A 24908-nucleotide genomic window follows, 5' to 3' on the forward strand; every position below is an offset into this window, starting at 1 on the left:
TGGTTTTGGAGATTTTAGATGCATTCACTATTTCGGATGTTTTTTTTTTTACATATACTTTAACAGCTAACATAACAGGAAGGTCTTGTTTAGAACTAGATAAATGCAACTGAAAATTGTTCTGTGTAGAAAGATATTGTACTCTAAGGACTGCGATGGCCAAGTGATTAAGGTGTCCCACTAATATTTGTCATACAACGAATCTGGCTTTGGAACACGTTGTAGCCTTTGGAATGAAAAAAGTATTGCAATGTGGAGACTCCCAGTGGGTAGTTGGACTTTAACTCTCCTGAATGACAGGATCATCATACGCCTATTATCCAAACCAAAGTAGCCTTTTTAGTAATTTGAGACATAACTTTGTTTTTGTCTTGTGTGTGTAAACTTCAATGTTATTGTGGTGAACAGTTATATTTTTAAAGATCTAAATGATCCATAGTGGATGAAGGCCATTAAATAAAAAAAAAAAAAATGTAAATTATAATTAAACTGAATCAACAGCAAAGGGAAATTGGCATTTGCAATTTGGTCAGTTCTGATTAACCTAGTCTGCTTTTTTCATTGTTTTTGCCATGTTGGTGAATTTCTAAAATAACCAAAAAAGGAAGAAATCCACAATATTGCAGTGTGATATTAAGAAATAGGATGGGTTAAGTATGGTTCCTTGAGGAACACATTTGCTAGTAGGGGTAAAATATTTTATGTAATGAGATAGTGTAATCTGATTGTCAGGTATGATTTTAAATTATCACTTGGGAAAATAAAGCTCCTACAAGCCAGAATGTCAGAATTACATAAAAGCAAAATTATTTCTGCCCAAAAAAAGGCAACGGGGTTTTTCATGCAGTGCACATGCTGTAATTAGTATGAGCCCGAGGTAAAAATATGTAGAAATCCATTAAATAATTTTTGTGTGTGTTCCATTTTAAAACAGAAACTAAATTATACATAAAATTCATATAACAATCATACAAGAGTGAATATTTTTATTTTTGTCTAATTATGTATTTGTTATTGTATTACAAATGAGATGTAAAAAATTTTGAATACCAGAATAAAACAAGTATTTTTATTTACTGACAGGCTGAATTAATTTTTAAAAATCATATGATACATCTGATGCAAATCAGTCAAAATCATAAAAACAAAACCACACACAGGTAGCATTTTTTGCTACTTAGCATTTTTGTGAGAGAAAAAAATGGAAAAATGAAGTGACATAGGATTTATAGAAAGAAATGCAGAAGAGTGAATTCCAAGGGGCTGGAGGTAATTCTTTGCTTTAAATTAAAAAGTTTTGAATAGTTGTATATACTTGAAAATAATTCATAATGAAGAAAGGCCAAACAGAAGTAGCTCCTGCAGTGAGTGACAGTCAGCTAGGTAAACCTTTGGAACCAACTGCTCCAGCCGATGAGCATGTGCAGGAACCCAAGCAGACTGTGAACATACAGAAGAAGGTGAAATCGAATGCCAATAAAGATCCGACAAAGAAAAATCCAAAACGGATTTCAAATGCTGCTCACGATTCATCTTTAGCAGGGAAAGATATCAATGCTAAAAAGGCCAAACCCCAACCCAAACGGAACCCACCGCCTCTGAAGACGAACAAGCCTATACCGAAAATTAAAGAAGCTGAAAAAGAAAACGGCAAGACAGAGGAAGTCCCTGGGAAAAAGAAACCTTCTGACCTTTCACCAAGCCGTCCTTCTGTTCCGATAAAGAGGACAATGAAGAGGAAGAAAGTGGTAGCAACTAAGGATGTGGCTAAAGATGGAGATAACCAACCAACGGAACAACAAATGGAAGATGTTACTCAAGAAAGCACTTCATAAAAATGCTAAGCTAAGGAAAATAAACATATAAATACTTATTGTCTCAAACATTATTTTATTTAATTTTTAAAATATTTTAAATCATCTACACTAAATTTAAAAAACAAAACAAAGTTATTCCGTATTATCATAAAAATCTAAGAACAATTTTTAGGATTTTCTAGTTTTGTGAGGATGTGAAAACAGAAAATTTCAACTAGGCAATCAAGAAAATTTTTTCTATTCATATTTTATTTTCTTATGTGAAAATATCAAGTTATAAAATGTCAGGTGTTTGTATCAAATTGTTTTGATAGTACTTTATGGCCTAAATGTTTTTATTAAATGAAAATTAAAAGTTATTAAAACATATGCGCTTCAGATATGATGTAAGATAGCGTGAAAACTGACTTTAAATGGTATTATTTGAGACAATTTGCTTTAAATTTTCATGGGGCTTACAATTTTGTTTGTTATAGAAAATTGTAGTACTAACTCAAATTATAAAAAATTCATAGGTCATTCAAAAATAATAACTCATAGGCAAGTTATGGCTTGACCGCGTAGTAGGTGCCCATTATATAAGAATAAAATAGCTGTAAAGCACATTTCTCAATTGTACAAGGCTTGACGTTTGTAGGCAATATTTTGATATATCATTAGAGGGGCAGAGTGGCAGGACAGATCACTGTTTCGATATGTCAGGGCTAAAGGGATTTTTAAATGTATATAGTTGTGTTTGTGTTAATTTATTGGAATGAATGTAATTTATTAACGTGAAAGGAAGGGGTTGTTCATCCCCGCCCCAAGGAATATCGAGTACTCTGGGGGTGAGTTTGTGATGTCTGCAGACTAAAAGTAAGTTATTAACGAAAGTACAGTTGGATTGTACAACTAAATGATAGTGGCATTAACTAAGAAGTTTAATATTCCCAAAATGATACAAAAAGTGGAACAGATCACAATAAGTCAAAAAGTAAATTTATTTTACTTGATATATGTAGGAAGGTTGAGAACGTTTTCCACTTTATGTGTGTCTGTCCAATAATGAAGGAATACAGAAGAACTTGGCTTAAAAAAGAATGTTTAAATTATCTTTAAATTATGGCTTGTGTAAAAGAAGAAAATTGTAAAACTTTAATAGCATATGTTTCTGAGGATTGAAGAATTTTAATTTTAGAATACATTTACTAAAATTAAATGGTTTAATTAAATTTCACAAGATATAACATATTTTTATTTGTTGGAATTTATTAATTTTATTCGCATTGGGAGCAACCACCAAGGGTCATGAATGTTCCAATGACTATCTCAAAAGTTCAAAGGTGGCATGTGGGGAAAACTGAGGGCTGCAGCTGACTTAAACGTGCAGGACCCAGGACAGCAGTCAATCTTGCCGCATGTTTTCCTGGAGTCCAAGCTTGGGAAGGATGTAAATGTGTTTTTTATTTATTTAAAAAAAAAGTCTTGGTGTGATATAGTTTTATTTATTTAAATTTACAGTGCAAACTTGTCTAAATTTTAATGTAATTGAGATCTTGCATGATATTTACTTAATTAGCTTTAATTTTCGAGAAAAATTATTAAAATAAACTTAATTATTGAATAGAATTTTTTTTTAAATAGATCTTAATATATGAGAATTTTTCTGCAGCGCCCCAAGTCAAAACAATGGCCTATCTCAGTGTGAACTTTAAGATAATATTAATGCATTTATGTTTAATGGCAATAAGTGACCATATAAATTATTTAAATTAATTATTCTTTTTATGTTTCATCTCAACCAAGAACTTTCATAAAAAGAAAAATTAATTGAAATAATTAATATAGTCAATTATGACCACTAAACGTAAATGGATTAATATAATAAGTAAATCCATTATATTTCATGGCCTGATTGACCAAATAACTTCTATCAATTAATTAATCTTTATGTAAGGTATAGGTTGAAATGAATTAAATCTAATAAATAAATTCACTAATTTTGTGGTCCGCTTGACCAATTAATGTATTACAATTAATTAAGGTTTTTAGTTGAGATAAAAAAGTCAATGGCACGAGCGGGATTCGAACCCACAATCTTCGGCTTGATATGCCGCTGCTCTACCACTTGGTCTATCATGACCTCGATCCACTCGGCCGCCAACTTCCCATCTCAACCGCACCTTTTGAATTTTCCCTCCTTTTTGCCATTTTTCATAATGGCAATAAATAAAGAAGTAATCACTTCACTAACAGCTCACCGTGGCCACTTCACAAGTTAAGTGAATAGGCGAATCCTGATTACAAGACAAATGAAAAATGGCAAAAAGAGAGAAAATGCAAAAGGTGGTAGTTTGAGATGGGGAGTTGATCAAAGTCATGATAGCTCAAGTGGCTAGAGCAGCGACATATTGAGCTGAATGTTGTGGGCTCGAATCCTGCTTGTGTCACTAACTTTTTTCTCAACAAAGACCTTACATAAAACAATAAAATAAATAATTTATGATAATAGAGTAATTCATTTCCAGTAACTCAGCTCTGAAGATGTTTACAAATTAACCGAAAGCTTGATATGATGTTGGGAGTTTCTATGTTTCTGTGGCTTAATACCTTATTATCACACATACAAATCTACACAATGTCGATCCTTCTCTTAACAATATCTTACATTTGCTTTCTTTTTCAAGACCACACCTTGTTGCAGAGCTTTTACTTTTTGGCTTAATAGAATTGTAATGGTTTAAATGTTTCCCAAGATATCATCCTGGGTGCTATAATAGACTGAAGATAAAATGAGACCCATGATGTTAAAACATAAGTGGTATTTTTAAGTATAATGAACAATATGTGGAATTTAGTGACCGTTAATTAATGAATATTTAGAGATGGTGAGATGTAATATAGTGTGATGTAGGATGTGCACCTATATCACACCAGACCACATCTCACCACATCTAAATAATCAATAATGAATGATTGTGATGTGTTTAACCATCAGTTCTCCAAGAACGACATGTCGTTGGACAATTTTATTTATATTTTTCAAGTTATGCGTCCATGATGTTGTGCTGCGTTCTAGCGGCATTGGATCAAGGGAACGCGTTTGAAGGAGGAGTGGCGTTCGAGTGACGCCAACACGACAGTCGAAGTATCGCTCTTGCGCCATTCGACGCTTACGCCCTTCGTCACACTGATCCGCCCTATAAAGAGTCCGCGCGTCCGCCGAGCCCCGATTTGCCGCAGCCCCGCCGCACACGACGGTGAGTATAAGAATAATTCACGACGATTATCGATCGACCCTTCGAACATGAGGCGGAACGGGAATTTGTCAAAAGGAGATCCTCCCTCTCGTTCGACCTCCCAACCGCCAGATGGGTCTCGGGTAGTGGTCGTAAATTTAAATTCACCCTCGATTAGTTATTAACTAAATAAAATCGAAAAAAAGGCTTCGTTTCGCCGGGAGTTGTCACCCTAGCCCCGACCCCGACCCAGATTCGACTTCCAGTTGATAAAATCCGACTGCACGCGAACCCCACTTGCCCCCTCGCGTGCAATTCCTCCACAAGGTCTCCAAACGTCAAAAGGTCACTCAATTCGTTCAAATCTCCGAATTTTTTCAACCGTTTTTTTTTTTTCTATTTTTTCATTCCTCTTTGCATGAAGTAAGAAAACAGACTGAAATGTTTTGATTCCCCACGACTTACCATGACAAAATGCAACACTTGGCTAATTATTTTTCTCCTTTTCTTGTTGCAAAACTTCCTACCCAGAAGTCGTTGTAATAAATACATGTAATGTACTATTTATAACACAAAAATTGAATTAATATTTTTAAAACTATTAAAGGCTAAAAGTTTTGATTTGGCTAGATTTACATTTAATTTCCACGTATTAACATATATCTCAAGCGAGGTGATATTTTTTGTAGATTTGTAGATGCTAAAATCACTACCTAAAATTTGGGTAAAGAAGTAGATGAGTATCAGTAAATAATGAGATAAGTAACCAAAAGTCATTCGTTAAATATATTTAAAAAACCGATTTATTAGGACAACTACATTTAACTTGATGAAAAATGGACACAATAAAAGAAAAACATTTTTTTTAGATGTCCAGTTTTGTCCCGAGGGTACAGATATAAAATGCTAAAGAATCAAAGAAACTTTCTCTTTAATAATACAATAATAATAATGATAAATTAAGGGTATTTCGCGAATTATGTGTCAAACTTTTGGGAATGTTTTTCTATGAGTTTTAATGGTAAGGGTGATATTTTTTAGGTTTTCCATTTTTTTTTCTATAGGAAAGCTATTTATTTTATCCATAAAAAATGGGCACATCTTCTGAACCCTTGGTCCTACGATAAATTTGAAAACGATGCTTAAAAGCTGATTAGTCTGATTACATTTCCCTTAAGAGAACTACCACCAGGTTCTTTTTCAATTTTATTTGCAATAGAAATAACGTAATAATTTACTTAATTATTACTTATGATTGTTTACTTAATTATTTACTTATTATTAACTTTCCCTTTAATAATAATATACAGGGTGTTTCGCGAATTATGTGTCAAACCTAAGGAGGTGTTTCTCCACCCAAAATGCAACAAAGAAGTTTATCTTGAACCCTTTGTGAGTTTTAATGGTAAGGGTGATATTTTACGTTTTTCATTTTTTTTCTATAGAAAAACTATTTTATCTATAAAAAATGGGCTTATCTTCTGAACCCTCGGTCCTACAATAAATTTGAACACGATGCTTAAAAGCTGATTAGTCTGATTACAATTCCATTAAGAGAACTACCAGGTTCTTTTTCAATTTTATTTGTAACGGAAATAACGCAATTATTTACTTAATTATTACTTATAATTGTTTACTTAATTATTTACTTATTAGTAACTTTCCATTTAATAATAATAATGATACACAGGGTATTTCGCGAATTATGTGTCAAACTTCAGGGGGTGTTTCGCGAATTAAATGTCAAATTTCATAGGGTGTTTCGCGAATTATATGTCAAACATCAGGGGGTGTTTCGCGAATTATGTGTCAAACTTCAGGGGGTGTTTCGCGAATTATGTGTCAAACTTCAGGGGGTGTTTCGCGAATTATGTGTCAAACGTCAGGGGGTGTTTTGCGAATTATGTGTCAAACTTCAGGGGGTGTTAGCAATGAGCAAACAACAAAGAAGTTTATATTCAAACCTATATGAGTTTTAATAGTAAAAGTGATATTTTAGGTTTTCAATTTTTTTTCTATAGTCAAAAATGGGCTTATCTTCTGGAAAAAAAATATAATGGCGAACTTTGTTCATTGCACGAAGTTTTGTGTTTTGATATAAGTGTGCCCATTTCGCAAAAATCTCACTGATTAACTCTTCACTAACATCAATGTTTATTGATGTTTTCGATTCCAACTAAAACTGTATTATAAAGGGAGAGTAACTAAGAAAATCTTTTTTAGGATAATTCCGTTTTTTTCTGAACAAAAAAGTAAAAAAATCTTATCTTCTCGATGAGGTGAGTCAGAAAAACTAGTTTAGCATTCTACTCGACTACAGTTTAATATCGCCCGATTTTTGTTTACTTCTAGTTTAAATATTATACAACAATTGTATAAGTGATACTTGAACTTCTGAATTTCTGCTTGAAAGTTTCATTTTGTAAATAACAATTTTATTTTTAGATGGGGTTTTTTTGCAACTTGTTTTTATTAAAATTCTTTCCTCACAAAAGAACTGCTATGCATCATAATCTTAAGTAACAAAATAGCTGCTTCACAGAAAAATCTGCCTGATGAGGGCAAAAAATACATTATTACATATAATAATATATAATATACTAATTATATAATTAAAATATCCTATATATGTTAAAAGAAGGACAACAAGAAAGAACAATATATAAAACTTTTTTTTATTATATTTTTTAAATTTAATTATTTTTCATTTTTAAATAAAGTGATAATTGTACAATGTGATCGTGGGAAAGCCCTCTGAAGTCGGTTCATTCGTAGGTAAAATTCGAAGAAAAAACATTGAATATTCATGTTTGCCTCATTTAATATAAAATGTTTTGCTTATTGTCGTCAGCGTACACACAGACAGACACACACACAGACAGAGACAGGCAGACACACACACACACACACACACACACACACACACACACACACACACACACACACACACAAGTTTTAATATATTTCCTATCATCCTTGTCGTTGCGGGAGGGCTTAGTGGGCATTTTTTTAATTAATGAATACAGTTTTTATATTGAGGGTAGCAATTAAATACTATCTATACCAATTGACTTCACACTTTACTCAAAGACAAAATCGCTTTCGTAAAAACAATTAAAAAGGCGAAATAAAATTAATGATATTCTCATCATAACGAATAAAACAAAATAATCTATAAAAAAATCGTGTAAAACTTATAAAACATATTGTTTATATGCTTAAACAAGCTTAAATAATTTTGTTAACAATAGAACAATAGAAGATATTAATTTCTATAGCAAGTGGATAATTGTTGAGATGTCAGTTTGAAACTTTGCTCTCCGTTAAAATATGAAGGAGGCCCTCATTAGAATTACAAAAAGGACAGCTGTTGTCATGTGGAACAGAACAGAAATTTTATTTGCAAATATGTACATTAAATACACTGGTTAAGTGGGATTTCTATCTAGTATCACTTACCTACAGCTGGTTAAGCTATAACCAACTTATTATTAATTATATTACATTATTTTTCTATTAGGGGAAAAATATATAGAACCCCAGCTATACGTTGTAATGTGGTGCAAATATTTTATTAACGGCCAAGTTCAAGTTAGGATCTTATTTTTGAAAAAACTAGTTGAAAATAGGTGAAAATGTGTCACTACATCTCAGTAAAAACAAAAAAATAATGGAATAGATTACGTTAAGAAACATATATTTCGAATTTTGTTTAAAAAAAGCACTTTCTATGTTTCTATTTTTTGCCGGTTGGATGTTATATATTAACATCGAGTATTAACTATGTTTTTAATTAAAAATAACGAAACTGATATTAATTATCGTAATAGCTTGTACAGCTAATGAAATGTACACTGTAGCTAGGTTGCGGATAAACAAAGTTGCGTGACCTTGATGTAAGTACATATATTCTTATAGAAGGTAGATAACACTATTTTTAGCTTAGTGAGCTTAGAAATTTTTTACTGAATGGTGGATAATTCAATTAAAAAGCATTATTAATTAATGGAGTGAAAAATCAAATGCGATTTATGTTTTATTTGTGTTTTCACATTATTTAAAATTTGCTATTTCTCGCCTCTCTTTTTTCCCTTTTTCTTTCTCTAGATCTTTTTCTTTTTCTTTCTCTTTCTCCACTTCTCTTCTCTATATGAAAAGGCCATACGCGCAAAAATACACGCAACCACAGAATATGATTAAATGCTGTAATCCAGATGGCACCAGAATGTTTTGAAGCAATACCGATTGCCGTGATAAATAAAATTTAATTTTTCATAAAACATGGATAACCATGTCCGCACGTTTTGCCAAGTAGTGGCTTTATAAAAAGGACAAACATAAGCATAGAACAACCACTGAATATGACTTAATTCTGTAATGCAGATACATAAAAGAATGTTTTATACCATGTTCTTTTGATTGTCGTGTCAAAAAACTCTTTTATTTTCCATAAAATATGGATAAAACATCTCTGGCCGTTTTGCCAAGAACTGTCTTTAAAAAATGACAAACGTAAGAGTATCCCAACCACTGAATATGGCTTAATTCTGGAATGGAGATACATAAAAGAATAATGTTTTATACCATGTTCTTTTGATTGTCGTGTCAAAAAACTCTTTTATTTTTCATAAAATATGGATAAAACATTTCTGGCCGTTTTGCCAAGAACTGGCTTTATAAAAATGACAAACATAAGAGTATCCCAACCACTGAATATGACTTAATTCTGGAATGAAGATACATAAAAGAATAATGTTTTATACCATGTTCTTTTGATTGTCGTGTCAAAAAACTCTTTTATTTTTCATAAAATATGGATAAACATTTCTGGCCGTTTTGCCAAGAACTGGATCTTTTAAAATGACGTAACACTTAACATAACTTAATAACACGACTTAACCTAAAATATGGCTGAATGCATGATAGATAGAACAAAAATGTCTTGTACCTTTCACTGTCATGTAAAATCTATTTTTAATAAAATATGGACCCTTTGTGTTCTTTTCGCCAAGTACTGAAACATATGAAAAGACCCACGCAGACCAACCACTGGATATGTCTTAATGATAAAGCGCAGTAGATAGTTTTGTAGCAAGACTTTCGATGCCGTGATAAAAAAGCATTTTTTTCCCATAAAATGAATAAACCCTTTCTGTTCATTTCGCCATCTACTAGAACCTACGAAAAAGGAGATGAAAGGGTTGAGTTCGTGCTATCTTTGTCTGTCGACGCTTTTGACCCATTAATTCTGGGGCGTTTTCTTTCCGGATTGTATTGTTTCTTCATATAAAGAAAATGACAAATTGGTTTGAACTTGTTTACTTGTATATTTCTATGTTATCTATACACGCATACAAACAAAATATAAATGTAAATTCTAGCCATGGAGATTTTTATATTTCACCTTGATTTCGCTAAAAAGAGATTCCTTCGAACTTTGTAAACCTTCAGAACCCGTATATCCTCGGGACTCGGTTCCAGCCGATTGCTGCCAGGTTTCCTGAATCACCAGGAAATTCACGTTCATCCGTTGATTTCCTTTCTTTGACCAACGGGGCTTGACTTTCGAATACAAGGCTGTTTGTGCCTGTAAAAGTTTTGACAGTTATCCTTGACTTTAGATTACTTTATTAAAACAATAAAAAAATCAAGAAATTCCTTCAGTTCTCTATAATTGTTTATCAGGTGAGAACCTATTTTTAAAACTTTATCGTCAATATCTTTTGCACAGGATTTGTTCAAGGTGATCAGTAATCATAATTGTGATGTTTTGGATTCATAGAGTAAACTACGATTTTTAAATTAAAAGAGTTAGAAGTTAAAATTAAATCATTAAAATTTGTAAAACATCAAAATGCCTTACAGATTTTTCTGCCAATTTATAAAGGAGTAAAAAGAGAAATAATCAAAAACTAAAAAGGAAATACACCTTCACGTAATTAGGTTTAATTACTTACCAGTACTAGTTTAATTCCTAATATTTTAAACAATCTGACAATATAATAAATGTTACATAAAAATAATCAATTTAATTGTTATCAATTATTATCTTTTTCTAGGCGACGTTGAAACATTTGACTAAAATTAGATTAAAAACATAAGTTAATTGATTCCAATTAATGGAATTTGAAACGGTTTGGATTGAATGAAACTTGAACTTATCGGAAAATTTTCCTAAAATATGGAATTTGCACTTGTTCCAATAATTTAAAGATACCAAAGAGGAACCAGTTATCTTTAGAATTTATTCGATTATCAAAGTTTCCGTTTGTTTTCAATTGAAACTAATTGTGTTAAGAATAATCAACGAATATTAAGACCACCCAATGTACAGAGCATGTCTTGAATTTTTAACGATTATGACAGCTATTTCAAGAAAATAACAATAGTGAAACTTTTTAATTTTAAAGTTTAATTAAATTTTTAATTAAAAATACAATATTGTATAAATTTAATAGTCAGGTTCTATAGATGCGATCTGTTGAACGTTCTGTAAAAATTAATTATTCTAATTGAGTTGAGATAAAAAAGTCAGTGCCACGAGCGGGATTCGAACCCACGACTTTGTTCTATCTCAACCAAGACGTTACATAAAAAGAATAATTAATTAAAGAAGCAACATGGTCAATTGACCACTAAAACGTAAAATGAATTAATGGTAAAAAGTTCAAATTACTGGTGAAAGGACTGAAAAGGGTCTCTTTCTGTCGTTCATATAAACAAAATAAATAACATAATTTGTTTCAAATTATCAACAAGAACTTTGCGTGTTTTTTCTAAGTTGTATCGATCTCTTTTAAAGTGTTATTATCTATTAATGATAGCAATAAAAATATTTAATTATCCATATCCCCAAATAGTACTAATTATGTTATGTTTAAAATTTATTGTAAAGAGGAGGAGAAGCACCCAGCTGAATCTAATGGATCCTATGCGATCGAACAACGTTCAATACCGATGTTTCCGTTGATTTTTTTTTTTTTATCAAACTTTTTGTTTAAACTATCACATTTTCGTTTGAAATATATAGTACTGAACATTACTTGACTATTGACATAACATCCGTTGAGCAACCTGTCAGTTCTTTCTTTAAATTTGAAAGTTGTTTTTCAAGTTCATTTAGCGATCAAGTACATTTATTGATTTCCATGTTTAAAATACGCTTTTTAAAACGGTAAGCCTCCTTATACACTAAACGATTGGTAGGGCAACCTTGTTCTACCAATCCATATAGGTTTTGTAAATTTTTGATCCCGTTGGTTCGACATTTTAGTAGAAACCACCTTCTAGGCTTACAGTTCATGAGTTTTCTTATGGTGTTTGAATATAACTTAAAACTTGTTACATATTTCGGAGCCAAATTGATCTCTGATGTCTCTGTAGAAGTGCATAGTGAAGAGGAGGAGAAGCAGCTGAATCTAATGGATCCTATGCGATCGACCAACATTCAGATAAACATCGGCAAAATTTGTTTCACTGACCCAAACCTTAATTTTTGCAGCATAAACGAATTTAACGATTAATGATTAAGGAGAAAGCTCTTTACTAGTGCATTAATTATTTATTGAAATTCTACTTCTATAGTGGAAGAGTTTTAAAAACTTTTGACGATTTCTTCGTTGCAGTTTCTATACAACATGCATCTGTTGTTTGAACGCCACGGGATTAGTTTAGTTTTTTTTTTGGTAGATAAATTTTCGGACTTTTTCTCATTCTTTCATTTCATCGAAAACATGGAGTTATGTAACGCCGAGCTCAAAAAGTTTACAAATCATAAGAGCCCCATTCTGCAAGTGTCATCTTATCAATTTGTGATTGTTACAGTTGTCACTAATTTTTTAGTAATCACTGCTGTCAGTTATTTGTGAGGCTTACCGATGTCACCAATTAGTGGTAGTTACCATTTCCACCAATTTGACCATGGGCGTACGTCTTTAACTTATACACCACTAATTATTCAGAAATCGTGAGATGCCGTCTGGTGTGATGTAGGTTTCAGAAAAAACATTTTCTTTATCGTGCCAACGTTTCGATCTTTATTGAGATCATCATCAGGGCACAAAGTGTTTGTCTTTTGTGTAATTGTGCCATTCTTGCGTGCCCTTTCTAATAGTCTTTCTAATACTACACCATACTAAACTACTATAAACTACACTACACTACAATAAACTCAAAACTTTTAAGAACTATAACAAAACAAATTGAACGCGCGCGCGAACACACACACACACACACACACACAAAAACAAACAAACGCACACACACATCACATATCCACAAAGTACTAGTTTTAATAAATATTTTGTTAGTAAATCAGCTTTTTATATATTTATTTTGGTTTGATTTCTGTAATCAGAATTTTAAGTGAAAACCCATCTTCGAAAATTCAATTTAAACGCAATTAGCAAGAAATGCATTTCAAATAATCCACTGTTTCTTCCCCCTAACGGACAATGTGCCTCGCCCCAGATCGGCAACAAATTTTGGCGTCGAATGTGGTGAAATACCCTTGGGGACAATATTTGTCGATTCCTCCAATAAAGCCAACCGGGGTCGGAAGGTATTTGTTTTTTCCCCCCCAGTCGAGAGAGATCCCGGGGAGTTTCGGCTATATCCACAGGAAGGTGAAACTTTTAATAATTTATACCCCGTACAAATAAAATTGGCCATTTCATGCGATTTCGAAACCCCAATCTTGTAGTTTCAGATAACCCAATCGCCGGTTTCACTACAATGTTAATAATTGAACTCACTTAATTCATAGTAAATTCCTGGAATGGAAAACATCAGAAAATAATATTAAAACAGAAATTTAAGACTTTATGAGATCAATTTTGAAATGTTACATTTTTTACTGAATTGGTGATTAGTATAAATTAATTTTATATTCCACTTTTTCGAGTATTTTAAATAGTGCTTTTGAATGAATCGGTTGGAAAATACGGTCGGGTTTTTCTTTATCCGTTGTTTGCCACCAGTCAAAATTTGAAGACTGTTCGTTTACGAATTACTAACAATATGCCCATGAATTATTCTTATTTGTAAACAATTTCGCTGTAATGTTAGTCAGTTTTGTTGACGGCATAAAAGATATTTTCGCTGATTAATAGTTGTTTTATTTTTCGGAAAAGGAAAAAGCTGCCATTGAAAATAAATTTGTGAGTGCAGTGTTATATCAGTTATCTGTTTTCACTTAATCTTGATGAACTAATTCCAGTAAGACTGTTTATTAATCAAAAATAATCTTTACAAGATAAAGATTTACCGTCCATAATTTCAGTTTGTAATTTTTTTTAAAGGTTTACGATATCGATCTGACAACATTGATGGAGGGTGAAAAATGCATTTTGCATAAGAACATTTTTTTAAAAGCTGACTTGATCCGATGATTCATAGATCATCAGTGAATATTTTTCCTCCGAACTACTTTGTTGTTAACAGAACAATCATTTATATTAAATAATGTTCTGTGGCTATTTACTACTGGATATTTATGAAGAATTGACTAACGGAGAGAAATGTAGCAAATTTGTATCATCAGGATTTTAGAGGTTTTACTCTTTTAACGGGCTATTTACTACTGGATATTTATGAAGAATTGATTAACGGAAAGAAATGTAGCAAATTTGTATCATAAGGATTTTAGAGGTTTTACTCTTTTAACGTTTTACTGCCGTGTGTGTCAAGGATTACAAATAAAAATGATTAATTATACATATCCTCAAATACTAAAAATACTCAATACATCATATTCTAATGTAATGTTTAAAATTAATTGTATTCACTGACTTTCCCAAGCTACAGGCATAATTTTTGCACTACGTCAAAATTGAACGAATTTATGACTTGAAAAACGCTCTTTACCAGTATATTATTTTTTGTTCTTATAATGCTACAGTGGACGAGTTTTTACGATTTTCGTTGCAGTTCAATACAGCATGCATCTACATGCTACATTGTTGGCCTAGTTTCTTTGGCAGATAACTTTTCGGCCTTTTTCTCTTTCCTTTTTTACGGACGTAAACATGAATTTATATTTCATATAATGTAGAGATCAATTAGATTCAAAACCAAAAAACGTTACCACCAAGTTTTAATAATTACCGCTGCTGCACGTTGGTCATAGTTACCGTACCACCAATTTGTGGTAGTTAAAGTAGCCACCAATGGCACATTTACCACTTCTACTAGCTTTTGTCATCGCTGACAAAAAATTGTCATAGTTACTGCTGATACCAATTTGTATGGTTAACGCTTCCATGTTGTCATAGTTATGCTGCCTCCGATTTGTGTGGTTATAGTTTACACTAGTTTTTGATAGTCACTGCTTTCAAAGATTTGTCACAGTTATGCTGCCTCCGATTTGCGTGGTTATAGTTTACACTAATTTTTGATAGTCACTGCTTTCAAAGATTTGTCATAGTTATGCTGCCTCCGATTTGTGTAGTTAGCTTTGCGTTCAACTAGGTTGAACTCGATGAATTCGATGATTTCGCAACATTAAACAACAATAAAATCAATCGTTTAAAAAGTGCATTTTTCAGGGGAAATTTGTTTTCGATACAAATATAGCTTTTGGTCTGGCTGGTATTATGAAAATAAAAGTTCTTATTTAGGAAGTAAGTTCTTTACCCCCCCCCCCCAATAAATTCATATTTCCATTCCGTTTTAAGTTTACATACCGATCCCACCTTTATGGTGCTGGTTTAATATTTGACATTTATATATCTATTTTTAAATATGAGCTAGTAGAACTCATCGATCTTAATTAAGGATGTCAGGCTTAAAAAGGCGGGTTGGTCCCTTATCGCCTAAGTCATTTTTTTATCCGTAGATAACACCTAATTGGTAAACATTTGATTATTTACAATTGACAATTTGGTACGTATCGTATACGACACACAATAGCCTTTGCCTTGGGGACGCTTTGAAATGGACGAGCCAAATAAAGAAATCTTCATTGATTTTTACCCAATGACCCAATTGACATGTTCTACCAAATTGGGTAGCCGGTGGCAATTTAGCCAATTTATACCAATTTAAATCTTTCGGCTTTCAGTGTATTCTCTTGAGGGTCATGAATTATTGAAATCTCACCTTGACACAGAAAAAAAGTGAACCGACTAAAATGTTGACCTGTAGCTAAAGCGCCACCTAAACCAATACCTAGAGTATGCCAAATAAAAAACAATAAAATAAAAAAGTGTAACCCTTTACATGCCTTTTAAGGAACAAGACATTTTAAAATCCTTAGACATAAATGAATCAAGGAAATAACCGTGCATGACAAGGGTAAAGCCGTGCTGTACAATCAGCCAGATACCACATACTTCCTGGCAACAATTATCTCATGCTATATCTCGGTATACCACAAAACAGGATCTGTCCTAGGTCGCCTTGAATTCATAGGCTAATATTAGTCGCACTGCTAAATAATCTAATCTTGTCAGTGACAGATAGGAAAATTTGGGAACGTCAAAATGATTAAAACTATCATATTAATTTGAACAAATATTTTGATTTACTTTCACATCAGGCGGTCTTAGACCTCGAGGAAAGTCTTTCTAGTTGTTTTAGAAATGTAATTTATTTTTATTTTTTAAATCAAATTGTATACTTGTATATATTAGAGAGAGCAAGAGAGCTAGCTACAAACAATTCTGTAGTCTTTATTAAATTTTATTTGACAAGAATAGATAAGTGAGACAATCCTATCACTTTCATTATTAGGGAAGAAATCACGAAGCTTAGGTGTTGGACTGGGTGAGGGTCCAGGGTTATTTGGAAGCGTCTGAGGTTTCCAGCATAAATGGGATTTGGAGGTCTGTGTGGTAATAAGGTTGGATACGAAATATACAGCTTGGGCATTGGTTCGAGGAATTTTTAACTGGAGTGACTGGATTCGTTGGAGGTTGGAACGGTTGGTTGAACCCCACAGTTCTATTCCGTACACCCAGATTGGTTGTCGTAACCATTTGAGTAGTTCGTACCGTCTGGTCAGTTTTATATTTTGAGACGAGTGTAGAGGTTCCTCAATCAAGGAGTAAGTCCTTTTATCGTGTAAAGTCATAAATAGCGTACGACATTGGTTTCTGGAGAGGTTTTAGTACCTTAGAGGGTGAAGGTATTTGGTTTCATTGAGTCGAATTCTCCAGTTCTTGAACCATTCTTCCAAAAGGAGAGATGGTACTACAGGTTTCTGAAGGCCACTTCCGGGTCTGGGCTTGCAGAAAGTGTGGCGGTAACGTTCGTCCATGTATGTATGTTGGATTGTACCGTGGTTGATAGGATTGTCTGACGTGTATATTGAATAGAGAATAGGACCAAGGATGCTGCCTTGAAGAACACCCTCTTCGGCATAGAGAATGAAGCATATTTATTAGTAAAATGTTTTAAATTCGAGAATAAATTTTAGACCAAGTTTTTAATTGCGTACATTTAGTTCTAAAATTGTTGTCCAATTTTTGGTAGAAATGATACGAATAATTTGGAAGTTATTGAAATGGCAGAAACGGTTTTGTAAAAATCAATATCTCTCCCCTTTCCCATATCTCAGGCTGTATGTTTGGCGCTTTACTCTGTCTTCCTGTGACCGTCTCTTTGTCCTCTCTCTCACACTCTCGTTATTTTGCTGGTTCGCTTTTCTCTGTTTGTCTGACCGTCTCTCTCTCTCTCTCTCTCTCTCTCTCTCTCTCTCTCTCCTCTCTCTCTCTCTCTCTTTTTCCTCCTTCCCTCCCTTTTTCTCTCTTCTTACATTTCTTTGCACTACCATTCTTCCAAACAGGAGAGATGGTCCTGGAGGTTTCTGAAGTCCACTAATGTATGCTGAAAGCGGAATCGACTTCTATGTTATGAATAGTGCATCAGGTTTGACGGTTTGATAGAAATGTCGGACTTGTATTCGGAATAGAGAATGGGACCAAGGATGCCGCCTGGCAAATCACCCGCTTCAGCATAGTCGATGGAAGATGAGGTAATAAGTGAATGAAGTCCTATATTAAATAGTGGTAAGCTTTATATAGTAGTAGGTTTAGTTTATGCATTTTGATTCTTATCAAATCTTGGACTTCCTATTGGGTTTGGGGGCTCAGGCGCTTTTGGGCCATTTCGCCATCTTGTGTGTCTTCGCCACAATTAACATCGAAATTTACACACACAAGACAAAAAGACACTATACAAACCGATTGTACTGAAAAGGGTGCTTGGCTCAAGATCAAATTAATACAGAGAAAACAAACTAAAATTGCGAAATGACGAAACGCATCTGACAGAACTCAGCGGGGATAGGTAAACTAAGATGATTATTAAGGATCAAATTACAGGAGGAAATCTTACGAAGTTTTAGTTGACAGTCAAAAATATTTAAACACTATTAGGCGTTTTCCTTTGCAAAAGTGAAACTAATGATCTCCAAATCTGACATGGTTCTAAATTCCAAATGCTGTATGGGGGCTTTAAAGTTTTCATTGTTCGACAATGAAAAGGGGTTGGGCTTTGGGAAAGGAGGTACTTAACCCCCATTGGTAGTACAAATAAAATAATAATAATAATTTTTCGTGAATATTATAAGTTTATTAAAACTAAGTTTATTCTGATGTTTAATCGAAATACGTGCCCTACCATATTCCAACAGCTCAAACAAAATGAGTTCGCTAAACCCACTATCAAAATGTGTAAACTGTTTATTTTTATTGTAGTTTATTTTTACAAATGACGATTTTAGCTATGCTATGAAATTTTAATTTATTCGACTGTTCTCTTTAAACAGGAGGCTTTTCTTGAAAATCGATGTGGGGAAATAATATGAATCACACAGTAATGTTTTTTCGTTCTCGTTTTTTCTCGTTTTTATTTTCCTTTTTCAAACCATTCGTTAAACCAGGCTTATTTTGCTTTAAAAGTTCAAATACATATACAAAAATATTTCAATTAATATAGTTTTGTTTGTTCCCTTTCAGATAACATCGATCAAAATGAGCGAAGAAACCTGGGAATCCTGGAAGGTGAGTTGAAGGAAATTTTATCCACAAATTTCGTTTCGTCCTGGAGGCAGTGAGCCTCAACGTCTATGCGTTTGCTGGTGCGTAACCAGAACAATGAGAACATGAGGCAGTTGTGCTTAATTGGCACGTCCCTTGTCATGTCATATTCAATTTCTCCAGTTGATAGAAATTCCGCACATTTTGTTTTATTGTTTAATGTCGTCCACTAATGTCCCATTTAGAAAATATAATAAAAGATAAAATTGATCATCTCTCTGTCTATTCTAATACTGACGAAGATGACATACCCAAGCGTCTCCACTAATAATTAACAACGATGGCCGCTGGGCCATCCCTCAATTAATGTTCACCTACCATTATTAATAGAAAAAAAAAAGACGCCGCAAATATTTTATGACGTAATTGTCACCATGTGACCCAATAAAAATAATTACTCGAAAGGGTTGAAAAAAAAAATTGTTAACAATGATTTTTCCCTAAAACGAAACCCGATATCTCAGATCAGTTTCAGGTATCAGTACCAAGATCTTACATCTAAAATAAACCAGACAGGTAGAAAATAAATATTTGGAAGTGATAACTTAGAAATACACCCCATTTTAACCTCTTTAATCCTATCGGGCTAATCCCTTTATCGCCTCTTCTAAACCAATTTATTAGCCCGTATATTTTCCTTTCATTTATAGCTGGTTTGTCCTTTCCTCGTTCTAAAACGGATCGTTTCTAAGTTCTATCTTTCTAGACTGTTGGAAAAGTATATTTGCAAACACAAGATTAAAGCGGTTTTAAATATTAATATTTTAGCTATTTCGAATTTAATAAATAATCCATATATGTTTAGCGGTCAGAATTATCCATATTAATAATCTCAATTAATTATTCGTTTTAACTAAGGTCTTGGTTGCGATGAAAAAGCTAGTGTGACAAGCAGGATTCGAACCCACGACCTTCGGCTCAATATGCCGCTACTCTACCACTTGAGCATCATGACTTCGATCCACTCATGAGACTAGCTATTTCATCTCAACTAAAACCTTAGATGAAAAGAATATTTAATTGAAATAATACCGCTAAACATATATAGATTAATATAATAATTAAGTATTAATTCATTATGTTTAGTGGTCTAATTGACAATATTAATTGTTTCAATTAATTATTCTTTTTATGTAAGATCTTGGTTGAGATGAAAAAGTTAGTGTCACAAGCGGGATTCGAAACATTCGAAAGTTATGAGTTTGAATCCCGCTCACGACACTAACTCTTCACTTAACCATGACCTTGCATAAAAAGAATACATAATTGTGATAATAATTAAACAAGTAATCACTTCGCTAACAGCTCCCCGTGGCCATAAGTGCTGAGAATCGAATCCTGATTACACGATATTTGAAAAATGGCAAAAAGTGGGAAAATTCGAAAAGTTGTAGCCTGAGATGATGAGTTGGTGTCTGAATGGATCAAAGTCACGATAGCTCAAGTGGTTTGAGCAGCGGCATGGGCCAAAGATTATGGGTTTGAATCCTTCTCTTCACACTAGTTTTTTCATCTCAACCAAGATCTTAGATAAAAAGAATAATTAATTGAATTAATAAATAATATTGAATATATTGAAGATAGGCTTTTTTTTAAATGATTAGTTGCTATTCTTCAGCACAATGTTTATCTCCTATCATTTTTAATAAAGATAAAGCCAATAATTAAGTTTATTAAGGCTATTTTTTAAATTTAATTCGCCAATCGATTGGACATTATGATGTGAAGGCCTTAACTAGTGTAGAACTAAAATAAAAATAGTATAATTGGAGAAATCAAAATTAAATGTGGGTTTTTATATATGTTTATGTAGGTACATATTACATCCAGATATTTACAATATAACACATATAATAAAAAAACACTAACACGATGATGATGCAGTCTTGTATTTCCTCCCTTGGTCATCTACTATTCTCAGACTAACAAACAATATGTACACATTAATTTATTTATATACAGGCAATTAACTCTTATATTACCCAAAATATAAATACCATTACAATTTATATTTACAATATAAATATACAAAAAATTCTTGAAACAATATGTTACCAACTTTTAGACCAATAAATTTAATAAAATAAAATATAACATCTATAAAAATGTAATATAAAATAAAAGAGTAATAATAACAGAAATTTCCCACTTTGCAACCCCTTAGGCAAAGGCTCAACCTTTCGAGTGATTTACAGGAGTTACTGGGTCCCCTTTGTTTCTTTCGAGGTGCACTTTTCAGCTTTCTCAAATTTATTGGAATTTATAATGAGATTTAGGCCTTTTCCCAAATTGTTATGCCATTGAATGTTTGCCTGCTAATGTTTGAATGAGAGTTGTGCATGCAAGATTCCTTTTTTTCCAGAAGTTTTTGAGGCTGCCGGAGCGGAAAAATGAAATGGACATGTTACTGTGTTTTGTTTCTTATTATTGTTATGTAGAATTTGTTTATGTATCATATTTGAATGGAAGAAAAAAGGATAAGGATGTCATGCTGAGACTGTTTCTAGTCTGTCTCCATTATTATTATTATTATTATTAGCCATACAAGCCTATGGGAAATGTTTAAATTATGGAACAAAAATTCAGAATTCTAATTAAAAAAAAGAAACAGAAATAAATTTTTATATGTAATTTAAAATGGGATTTTTGCATACATTTGGCTTTCCAAATTAAGAATTTTAAAAAGATAAAGTAAAGTTTGGATGGCAATAGGATAAATTAGTTTACGAGTGAATGTTTGGAGTCAGAGCTTTATAGCACTCAGAAGGGATATAGCTAACCTAAGAAAGAAGGTTTGAATGTTAGGGCGTGAAATTATCTTAGCCATTAAAACGCCGTTAAAAATTAATAATAATGATAACAGAAATTGATAAAGTAATAATAATAAACAAATAAATATTGAAAAAAAAAGTACGATTACTTTTCCATGTAAAGTCAAAAATGAAGGTTAGTGTATTAAACTGATTGATGAGGTGAAAAACTTTGTGATCGAAATAGGAGAAAGGCTAAGTACAACATATAATGCAAGTAAAATTAGAGAGTGCACACGAAGTATCAAAATATATTCTCCAAATTGAGTTGTAAAGCTAAAGCGGACTAGGAACTGAGCCCTAAAGCCCTATCGACGATTTATAAAAGCGTTTACCATAGTATAATCACAAATGTCGCACATATCAAAAGCCATACCAAAATGGTACTTTAGATTTAAGCAGGGCCAAGGTCTACAGGATATCCTTACAAATCAGCAGCTATGTCTAACCTACTACATTGTCTTTCAAAACAGAGTAGCACTTAGGCAAATCATTGATCAAGAAAATACTCTGCAAAAATAATTAAAAAATGAAAAATCTATTGACACATATGGTGGCAAGTTTGTTGAGAAAATAGTTACAAGAGTAGACTTTTAAGCAATAATCTAAAATTGAAAAGGGAGTGAAAAGCTTCCAGTTTTTTACACAATGTAAATGCTACATTTTTAAGTATAAAAGATCATCAGCTTGTAATGCGCAGTATGTCAAATGGAAGATGATACAAAGTATATATTTTTCTTGTTCACTCTACAACAAAGAGATAGGGAAAAATTAAAAATACTATTTCCAAACATCTGGCTACCAGATCTGGAGGAGTTAAAAAGCTTCTTTTAAGATAAGATAAGGATCTTTTATATTTATATATATATATTGCTCTGAGAATGTATCAGCTAATTTGTTGTTCATAATTACATAGAATTATAATTATTTTATTTATTTTTATTTTTGTAGGTCACTTATAGCAAGTCATATGCGACTCCTGAGGAAGAGGCGAAAAGGAAGGAAATCTGGGAGACTACTAAAAAACGAGTGAAAGAACACAATGAAAAGTACGAGAAAGGGGAGGTGACCTTCAAGATGGGTGTCAACCAATTTGCCGACTTGGTGAGTATTGCTGGTGCTGCGCACGTTGTGTACAAAATGCCATTATTAACCTGCTATTTGCTTAACAGAACAAAATTAAACCAAAACGTACAATTTATAAAATCTTATTTCTGTGCTTGTGTTTATTAAAGTTTTTCAGCGTGGTAGAAATAATCAAATTTCTTAAAATATAAATACATACGGTATGTGGTACGAGGTAATGTTAATTGTGGGCTTAAATATAAATCAAACAGTTTTTATGTAAAATAATTGTTGTAAAAGTTCCAAAGTAAAGTCACTTTTATTGATTAATAATAAAGATTTGTAGTTGGATACGAGCCTTCCTGAATGTATTTCTCCAAATTAAGTTGTGTATTATTTAACTATTGCACAATACAATAGTGTATTTTATTTAGTACAAACATATCACAACGTGATAAAATTATAAACCGCAATATGCTTGTGATAAATAAAATAGACTGTTTTATCACATCATTGTGATATGTTTGTGGTAAATAAAATAGACTGTTGTATTGTGCAATACTTACATAATATCTCTAGCATTACATACAGCAGCTAATAGTCATTGTCATGTTATTAATATTTTTTGGATAATATTTTGATTTTACATTCAAAAATTTAAAAGTCTCATTTTTAAATTTCCACATTATACATAATTATTAATTGTTTTAACAAATTAAATTGCTTTATTTCGAGTATTGTTTTAATGTAAGAAAATAAACATACTTATTTGCATGTTTGTATGGCTTGACTATCACAGCCAAAGATCACAATAGGGCACAGTTTTATATAATAAATTCCACACTTCAGTCAGTATTACAGTACTTTACAAATGTTGACTTTGATTGAGACGTTTTTTATTCACATACCAAGCACTAATTGCATTTTACAGTCCCACAAATAAATTGCACATAATAGAACTACATTCAAATAAATATTGAAACTGATAGGACAATTTTTGGATTCTGTTGAAGCTATACTGTGACATTCTTGCCATGAATGGAGAAACTAGGGTCAACTCCTGGTCTGCTAGTCCAACACCGACTCGCCGGCCTGTCCCGACTTGAAAAGGAATTTCAATTAAAAGTCTTTTAAAATTTGTACAGTTCAGAAAAGGGCTTTTTTTCTTGCTAAAACCTCAAGTTGCCTCGGACCGCCCATTAACGGAACAATTATTTATGCCTTATTGTAAATTTGATTATTTAATAAAACTTTAGTTTTAACAAAAATAAAACAGGTTTTGTGTGTTTTTCCTTCTTTTGCCCTATTTCTTTTTTGTTTTGTTGCTATTTTAAAACTGAATTAGATTTATTTGCTTTGAGTTCTGTTGCTGCTTTAGTAAGCAAAGGTTTTTGTTTTTGTTACATCTGCTTTTTCAATCTAATGAAAAAAATATTTTATGTTCATTTAGGAGGAACAAGAGTGGAAGTCACGTCATTGTGGCTTGAAGACAAATAAGGAATAACATATTCTATTTACTAAGCACTGAAGAAGTTTCATACATGACATAAAGTAATCCTTTGTTCTTTATCAAATTAAAAATAATAAACATGTTGAAAAATCTGTAATTAAATAAATACAATTATTATAACTGACATTATTTTTTTATACAAATAAGCCAAATGTTTTACATCCAACTAAACAATAATCATTTATGATAAATTATCTAAATATTATGGTTTATTCTGTAAAAAAAGTTGAGCAACTCACTACACTACACGTGTGTAATATTCAGTGACTGTTATGTAAATATAATGCTAAATAATCACTATACTACATTCAATTTTGATTTTACAGATTATTACTTATTTTGAGAACTACTTATTATCTTGAGAAATCAACAATTAAAAAAAAAATCTAATTAAAGTTTACTCAAATAATAGTTCAATATTAAAAAAAAGCATTTCACTAAATACACAA

At 32.2% G+C, this 24908-nt stretch overlaps 2 protein-coding genes across 3 annotated transcripts; both read left to right on the forward strand.

The window, feature by feature from the left end:
- Positions 1-1331: 1331 nt before the first annotated feature.
- Positions 1332-1835, forward strand: LOC106661000 (protein TonB-like). Its single transcript, XM_014384096.1, has one exon. The coding sequence runs from the start codon at positions 1332-1334 to the stop codon at positions 1833-1835; it is 504 nt and encodes a 167-aa protein (XP_014239582.1).
- Positions 1836-4883: 3048 nt separating this feature from the next.
- Positions 4884-24579, forward strand: LOC106661204 (protein CTLA-2-beta). Of its 2 annotated transcripts, none has more exons than XM_014384460.2 (4): positions 4884-5056; positions 18994-19038; positions 22836-22988; positions 23963-24222. In XM_014384460.2, exons 2-4 carry the CDS (start codon positions 19009-19011, stop codon positions 24053-24055), a joined length of 276 nt encoding a protein of 91 aa, XP_014239946.1. In that variant the 5' UTR covers positions 4884-5056; positions 18994-19008; the 3' UTR covers positions 24056-24222. The 2 variants fall into 2 exon arrangements, with proteins under 2 accessions (XP_014239946.1, XP_014239947.1); XM_014384461.2 differs by lacking the exon at positions 23963-24222 and adding an exon at positions 24400-24579 and having other exon boundaries at positions 4897-5056.
- Positions 24580-24908: the final 329 nt, after the last annotated feature.

Source organism: Cimex lectularius, unplaced genomic scaffold (genome assembly GCF_000648675.2).
Source record: "Cimex lectularius strain Harlan isolate CLEC.00 unplaced genomic scaffold, Clec_2.1 scaffold39, whole genome shotgun sequence".
NCBI classification, from domain to species: domain Eukaryota; kingdom Metazoa; phylum Arthropoda; class Insecta; order Hemiptera; family Cimicidae; genus Cimex; species Cimex lectularius.